Consider the following 8,933-nt stretch of genomic DNA (forward strand, 5'->3'; position numbering starts at 1 on the left):
ATAACGTCATGCTCCAGCGGCTCACTTTCGTGCAGAGCCGACGATCGCGAAAGGGAAACCCCTCTTCAAACTCATTGGCCAGATCCACCTGCGATCCCCACGAGCTCATTCCCTTCCATGCCTCAGCAGCGGCGGGTCTTGAATCGCGGGAAGCAGATGGCTGCGCCTCTTTCCTCGAAAAGAGAGACAAACGAGAGCGGAGCTTTTTTCCTTGGAAAAAACGCTCGCAGTGCACGCCGATTGCCCCCTCGGAGGCATCGCGTGCGTGCTCTTCGCCCAAACAAACAACACATAGATTGTGTGTGTCATCTGGTGTCAAATAGCGATGACACGGATGCACACACCTTCTAAATGCTCTGCTAGTGCTCGCCATAATAAATAGAGATAACTCTTACTTTTTCCTTGGAATGCACGCTTCAAACAGAACAGTCAATGAAGACGAAGAAGAGAATGATGTGTGCTCCCGGCGCCTATTTATACTATAGTCGCACCGGTAGTGACGTCATGGCTGTCGCCGGCCAACGAGTTGGTGTTTTTTCAATGTATGCTTCAGACACGGGTCACAACGAGGCGTTCCCCATAGCGACCCCTAGAGGACGCAGTTCGAAGTTCCCATGAAAGGGAATCACTCTCACACACATACATACATACACACACACACACAGGAGCGCCGCTAGCAATTTTGGGCCCTATGAAAGAAAATGGGGACGGTCCCCCTACCGCACCCATACTGCAGCAAACATACAAGCCAACCTATTTTTTTCTTAAATATTTTTATTATTTTAAGGGGATTTTACTAAATATTAACCTCTAAATTATGCACCATTTATCATCTGCAATATCAGGGTGTAACCTCTAGATGGCTGTATAGCCCTATATATATAAATACATATAAACCGTTTGCTGCAGAGTGAGAACTTAAGACATAAAGCACGTTACTTGTATAAGGTTATTCATTGATATATTTTCAGACATTATTAAAGACTACATTTGGTAAAAGTTGAAATTTAAATGTTGATTTGAAGTGTCAGTTATTATTATTCTAGTCAAATCTGGACACAGAGAAAGCATTCTTTATTCATACTAGCTACAGCGTGACCAGTAACACTAAAGTCATCAGAATAAATATTGGCTTAGTGTGACCAGGGCAATATTTTAAAACATAGAATTGAGTGTTTACATACCATGAACAGAGACGTTCTGTGGTCAAGATGTGCATCCTATTTGAAAAAATCTGCATCGCAATCAGCAACTGGTAAACTGAGAATCCAGTAGCTTTACTGGCATGATAAAAAGGCTTTACAAAGTATTGACAGCGCTTCGAACCAATGGTGTTGAGCATTATCAAATTTTGAAGCTACAATTCATAGTTTTCAGTCACGTGACTGGCTCGAAGACCTGGCGGGCAAAACATCCATAGAATTACAGCAAAAGCTTGTCAATTTTCCCTTTGTTTCCAATCCACAAATATTTAGATCTTTTGATGACCGGACCTATACATCTTCGTCGAACTCGAAGACATCTCGTGAACGAATCGTTCTTTTTGAACGAATCTTTTAGGTGAATGAATCATTCTCATTCACGTAATCCATCGACTCATATTTCTCGTTCACTGATATTCCTCCCTCCTGAGCAGCTCGGCGCTATTAGCAGCGCATGCACAGATCAGTGGAACTCTGTGAACTCTGTGAACTGTTTCATCCTGTCAAAGAATGACTAAACCTCGAGCCAATAGCCTTCGAGTATGAGATGTGACAGAGCATGTGATTTGTTGAATGTAGTGAACGAATACACCCTTCACTGAAGAGTGTACCTTTTTTCGCCACCTGCTGGCCTATTTATGTAATATGAAGAAATGGTCACTGAACGAATCAGTGAACGAATCTGAACAAATCATTCAACGAACTGAAAATGAACAAATCTCTTGAAAGAATCAAAATTTCCACCATTACAGTTTACCATCTGATCTCTAGGCTACGTAGGACGGGACGTAATTCCGTAATTTTGCCGGAAATGCAGAAATAAGCCGTCATTTTGTTTTATTTGTTACTCTTTGGTAGATACATTTATAATTTCTATTGCATTACTACTAGTACTGTTACTGCTAAACCACAGATCCGGGTCACCAAACACACGCTTTACACTCACAAACACTCCTGCAGTGCATCTGGATACATCACAGTCAATTATTGTTTTGTGGATTATATCATCTAAACATCATATGCAATAGCAAATTTGCAATATTTCTGCATATAGTTAACTAAAATAAAAACTAAAACCAAAAAAAAATGCCAACTTGAAATAAATGTCAACTGAATAAATAAATATAATATAATATAATATAATATAAAAACCTTCCAGAGCAACATTTTTCATTTTTAAATAGTTTAACTTGATGCTCTAAAATAACTAATACTGAAATAAAAATTTATAAACTATATAGACATATTTAAAAAACAACAAAAACACTACTTTATCTAGAATTAATAAGCATAAAAAAATGCAAAAATAAAATGCAAAATATTAACAGAAGAATGTATAACAGATAAGTATCTCAATGTTACTAAAATAACACTGTTTCACTGTAAAAAAAAACATGATCAGTAAGTCTTGGCAAAATGTTTTTCTATTACTTTAACTCATCAAATAATTAAATTTGTAAGTTATACAGTATTCAAATATTTTTTTTAACTAGTTTATTTTTTTTTATATAATTTGTTCAAATGACAATTTGACTATACTTAAAAATTTAAGGCAGCAACTGAACTTTTTAAGTTTTAGTAGATTAAATTATTATTTTTTCAAGATTTTGTTTTCATGAATTGCTCTATTCTCAAAGTTTTGGTGAAAAGACATTAAATAGCCTGCAATGGATTTAAATGATGTAGAAAACATTGATAATATTTTAATTTTTATACGAATCTACTCAAATCAGTAACAGCTCCTGTTGTGACAACATGCCCCACTATAAAGTTAACTATATGTAAATGTTCAATATCTGCTTTTTTTCTAGTCAAGACTATTTGTGACTAAACAAAAACTTGCACAAATCAATAAATAATGTATAATTTGCCTGCAAAATACTTCAGGAACAAGAAGGATTTCCGGCAATGCGTTTCACCAACAGATGTAAAATAGCTTTCTTTATTTTTTCATCATTAGTTGCAAGAATGACACAAAAAATGGATGGTAAATCCAAAGAAATACAGTGAAAGGAAGCATTATTGGATATTGAGTGAGTATAATGACTGAACGGCTGTTACAGGACATCAGATCAGAACTTACGTTTACACTGATCTACTGTAAACACATCTTAAACACCCTTCATCTGCATTAAAAAAAAAAGCGGTGCATAAAAATTTCTAAAAATACCATTGTTGTTAGTTCAGGAAAAAAGCTTCGCATATGGATGAAGAATATAAAAATACACATCATTTATTTTTTTCACATTTTTTAAAGAGATATAACCATTTAAACTAAATTGTTCTGCGTTCGGGTCAGTGAACTGTGCATGGCTTTACACATGATTTATTTTTTTATTTGTCTCAAATTACTTAAACCTCTTTTCTGTGGCTCACACACACTTTTAGGTCTGAGTTTTGTTGGTAAATTTGACTATGCACACTCAAAAACACTATAAAGAGACAAAAGATGTAAGTGATGTAAATAAACAATATCTGAAGAACTACAGCCCAAAGAGATGAAGCGCAAAAGCTCAAGACCAAACAGACTCAATTTGATGAAGAAAGTGAGTTTGAAAGAGAAGTCCACATTCAGGCTGTTGATCATCTACAACTCAAAGTTTTATACAAGTAAAATTAATATATTTTGTCTGAACACATTCCAGAGTAATATTTATGTTGTTTTGTAAGAAAAAGAATGTGCAGGTTTTTATAAATTTGGACTGTTTTTGAGCAGCATGATTTATAAGTTCAAAGGAATTTAATTAAGTTCTATTAATTCTAATGGTTTTAATTGAATTCTGAGATATAAAATAAAATTTCTCACGACTATTGGAAAAAATACAGTATATATTTTCTCTCATTGCAGTGGTTTCGCTGTAGTTCTTACAAAGTTTGAAATCTTCAAACTTAAAATTTTAATTCGAAATTTCTAATTTTCAAACACTGTAACATTTAAATTTAAAAAAAAATGTTATATAACCTCGTGTTCTATCGACCAAGAAATGCAAAAAAAAGTGTATGCAGTTTTTTTTTGCAATAAGAGGGCTAAATTAACCAAATGTTACTCTATCAAAATTTTATCCTGGCATTCGAGCTGGACGATACAACTATCCCAAAAATTTTCAGACAATACTCAATTAAAAAATGTTATATAACCTCGTGTTCTATCGACCAAGAAATGCAAAAAAAAGTGTATGCAGTTTTTTTTTTGCAATAAGAGGGCTAAATTAACCAAATGTTACTCTATCAAAATTTTATCCTGGCATTCGAGCTGGACGATACAACTATCCCAAAAATTTTCAGACAATACTCAATATATAAAAGTTTAAACCTAAAAGTAAAACAGTAAAAATCTAATTCAAACAATCAAGGCATGTTTGCACCAGTTTCTCACTAAACGAACACAAATAAAAATGATACTGAATCATTTTCATTTATACACACCACCAACAACACAGAATAATAAACAGCAATATTTACCTACAGTACATAGCATTTTTAATAAAACATTTGAATGTAAGAAAATGACTTTTAAAGCAACTGAGGAATCGGACAGTTTGAAGTGATTCACTCGAATGAATCAAACAAAAAGTGCTTTAAAATCACTGCAATACTCACAATGCCAGTTCATTTTCACCAGCAGATCATCACAAATGCATTCAGTACATCGCCCAACTCGGAAAAAAAATGACATCCATGACTTCTTTTGGCAAATAATAATAACACAAGCTTTCATGTAGTACATGCTCACACAGAAACAAGCTGAGATGCCTTTAGCCCTTAATTAACATCATTAGTATTTCCTTTATTGTTGATGTCTCATTTTTTACATCAAGACTCATCGTATTTGACCTGTATATGTGACTCGGGATTCATTAGACGGATGATTCTGAAGTCCTGTAACAAGTGTCAGTCATTGTACTGTGAATGAATCTTTTACATCATGAAGTGACTCTGTTTAGACCTATGGTACACTGCATATACCAGCACATATATGTGACGTCCTGCAGTAAAACCAGGAGAATAATCACGCTTCGTTATGCACTCGGCTCATTCTTTACCCTCCTGCTGATTTCAAATTAAAGGTTGTTTTGGGGCACAAGGAAGGAAATGGTACATTACAGCGAGCACTGCAGAATATGAAACGTTTCCATTATGAAACAGCTACTGAGGTGACGCACGTCTACATAATCAACAACTGCTGCATCGCACCATCATTCATCTAAAATAAAACCAAATGGGTTTTACAAAGAGACACCCAAATACCCTAAACAACAACACACTTCACTTTTAAAGGAGTATTTCACTTAGAAATGAACATTATCTGAAAATGTGCTTTGTAGAAATGTAGCATTGCATCAGTGTGTCAGCAATGGATGCTCTGCAGTGAATGGGTGCCGTCAGAATGAGAGTCCAAACAGCTGATAAAAACATCACAATAATCCACAAGTAATCCACAGCACTCCAGTCCATCAGTTAACATCTGGAGAAGACAAAACCTGAAACTAATCCAGCATTGAGATGCTTTTAACTAAAATACCATTGAGTTCATAATCCATAATTCCATCCAGCAAAATGTTCTAAGAATATTTTGTTTAGGTTTTGACAAACTTTAAAGAATGTTTTTTTTTTGCTTGTTTGTTTGTATATGAACATTACGGAAACATTCCATTGTATCATTTTGCAAACATTATGGGAATGTTACTTTTGAATGTTCTTGGAATGTTCTGAAACAAGTAGCAACGTTTAAAAAACGTTACACGAACGTCCAACTAAAATGCTGTTCCATGGACAATGTATAAATAACGTTTTAAGAACATTATTAAAGACCAGATAACTCTGAACGAATGTTCTGTTGTTACTGGAGGAACAGCTGTTCAGAACATTCCCTGTTAGCTGGATAATAATCCATAATAACTCTTCCTCCAGTGAGTCAGTGTTCTGTTCTGAATCAGGAGAGAAATCTGCACAGATCAAGCAGCGTTTAAACAGCTCTAAACAACTGATGCAATGCTGCATTTCTCCAAACTCATCTACAGTACATCTTGGAGCACATTTTATTTTGGGGTGAACTATTTCTTTAAATGACTTTTGAGTATCATTAATCAGCTTGTGATGTTTTTGTATTCCGGGCCAGTAATTTAAATCCTATTTTGTTTTTAACCATATGCATGAGCAATATTACCATTATGCGCAAATTTATTCTAAAGCAGCCCAATGCAAAGTCCATTTTAATTCTTTTTTGTAATTCAATTCTTAGTGAAAGTCAGCTTCCGGCGTCACTTTATTTTCACGCTGGTTTTGCAGGAGGACGGTCACATGTATGATGTTTATAAATGACTGAATCCTAAATGTTGTGCTTCCTTTGACTCGTACATAAAACATCTCATATAAATCTCAATGAACAGAGCTTCTTTACATATACAAGTTGTACAGTTACCAAACCGGCGTCTTTCTGCCCGTTTTTGATATTTTCAGCAATGCAAGGGAGACGACGAGAAATAAAGACAGTAAAATCGGAACATTTCAACGTAAATCAGAAGAAACGAGACACAGCTTCTTGTCAAAACATTTTCATATCACGTTTTTTTGTTTTTTTTACAACACCCTTTTTAAAAAGCGGCCGGTCGAGCGCTCGGGTAGATACCGCCACCAATTTTCACAGTTCGTTTGTAAAAGCTGAGACACATTCTGGATAGAGTAATAAAATATTATTATAGTTATGAATATTTTGTATTTTTCTTTCAGAATGCACATTGTTCGGTATATAAATGACAGAGGCATGATAGCCGGGGATGGAGAGCGTGACATTTGTCCATACATCGTCCTCCGTCAGCCAAACATCGCGCGTTCGCGATTATTCGTACGTGACGCTCGCAGTCGCGCATTCCAGCACTTGAGGGGCGATAGAAATGAGTATAAAATAGCCCATCGCAGATGTTAGAAACATGGACGTTTGGTGTCGATGGCCAGGCTAACGGATCGGTTTTTAACCTGAAGGCACTTTTTTTTTTAAATGGCAGAAACTCTGTCACTCAGCCGGTGCCGGGAACGACGACAAACCGAGTTTTTCACCGTCACGGATGCCAAAAAACGCAAAGTTCTCCGCTTGAGAACGTGAGCACAGTGTTGAGAAATCAGCCTGCTACTGGAGTCGGGGAATAAAGCGAAACGAGGTTCTGTTTTATTTGCGTTTTAAAGCACCGATCCGAACCAAACCCAGAACAAATCAAGAGAAGAGCAACCAGAGGATGAGATGTTACTCCAAAGCACCAGAAAAGAAAGGAAGGGGAATGGTGTGTAAAACTCAATGTTCGTTCACGAAACTGCCTTCGCTTGTCTTTCAGGTAAATCCAGATTGCGAAGTATTCGTTGTGCTTTTGACGTCAACGTTCAAATCCTCGGTTGATTCCAGACATTGGAGCATCTCGGCAGAGAACGTTAATTTATTTATTATTTTAAGCATTAGTTATTACTTTTCCGTTTGTGGTCGTTTCATTCCGCGTGGATCTGTTGTTGTGCCTCCTCTGCGATCCGAAAGCATGAATCTTTGGTGGTTAAATATTGAGGGACGCGTCTGGAGTCTTTTCTCACGTGGAGCGTCACCTCTGACCGATGATTACGGTAAAAAACAGCGTGACGCTCAATGGCCATATACTGGAGACGCTGCATGCAGCCGCTCCTCTGATCGCTGTGGGAAACACAGAAAAAGAGGTTAGCACTAACCAGATAACCAGATCAAAACTAACCAGCATGATGCCTGGGTCTGTCATGTGTATGTGGGAGTTGCTGTGCAGTTGCAAAATCTGAATGGATGTTAGTGTGGTACTATACAGTTGACGGTAGCCATTGAATTCCATAGTATGGAAAAACTGCTATGGAAGTCAATGGCTAAAGTCAACTGTTTGAATACCAACATTCTCTAAAATATCTTCTTTTGTGCTCAACAGAAATTGGAAACTCGTATATGTGTGGAGTGACATAAGTTTGAGTAAATGATAACAGAGTTTTCATTATTGGGTGAACTGTCCCTTTAAATCTTTCCCCAGCATTAAGGGAATTTTCCAGCTTTCCGTGTTTTCACTGTTATACAGTAGGAGGCGCCACTCATTTGTGTACTGACATGGTTGACAGCTGTTCATGCACAATCACCGTTTTAGATCGACTAACTCTAATAAACTGTATAAGATTTCCATTCGAACCGAAAGCATAAATCTGACTTCCCAGCAACCCGCCAAAATAAAAGCTTGCTGATTTTAGGTTTGAAAATGATGAAAATTCATATAAAAATAAAAAGTAAAAAAAATTTATAAAAGAAAGTGTAAATATTAGCATTGCACTTTTTAAGTGTGCTATAAAATAATTGTATTTTTATTTAATACTCACTTTTTATTTCAATTTTTTAAAATATTTTTTTATTCTTTTTATTCTTTTATTTTTTAAAAAGTCCATTAATACTATTATTTCTATTATTCTTTTATTTTTTATAGTTATATTTAATGGGTGCAGTGTGAGCAGCAAACCAAATCTCCAGATGCTCTCATAAGAACCAGAATGAAAAACTGAAGTTATTCATGCAACAAAATATTATGGGGCCCATGAAAGTTTCGTGGAAATGTTAAAAATTGCTGGCGGTGAACTGGCAACTTAAAAAAAAAAAAAAAAAACGCTGACGGGGAGTTAACTTTAGAGGCTAATTTTAATTAAGCTTTCAGCTGCCAATAAAACTGTAGTACTCTCAGAATAGTT

The 8,933-nt window shown here is 35.8% G+C and overlaps 1 protein-coding gene across 1 annotated transcript in view; it reads right to left on the reverse strand.

Moving 5' to 3' along the window:
- Positions 1-7,199: 7,199 nt before the first annotated feature.
- The window catches only part of LOC107729031 (MAM domain-containing glycosylphosphatidylinositol anchor protein 2-like), a 74,480-nt gene continuing 72,746 nt past the window's right edge, over positions 7,200-8,933 (reverse strand). Inside the window, exon 12 of the mRNA XM_016539380.1 lies at positions 7,200-7,875. Within this exon, the coding sequence (XP_016394866.1) occupies positions 7,787-7,875 (89 nt within the window). The 3' untranslated portion in view covers positions 7,200-7,786. The remainder of the gene's footprint in view (positions 7,876-8,933) is intronic.

This window comes from Sinocyclocheilus rhinocerous, unplaced genomic scaffold, assembly GCF_001515625.1.
Source record: "Sinocyclocheilus rhinocerous isolate Xijiao unplaced genomic scaffold, SAMN03320098_v1.1 scaffold3779, whole genome shotgun sequence".
Lineage (NCBI taxonomy): Eukaryota > Metazoa > Chordata > Actinopteri > Cypriniformes > Cyprinidae > Sinocyclocheilus > Sinocyclocheilus rhinocerous.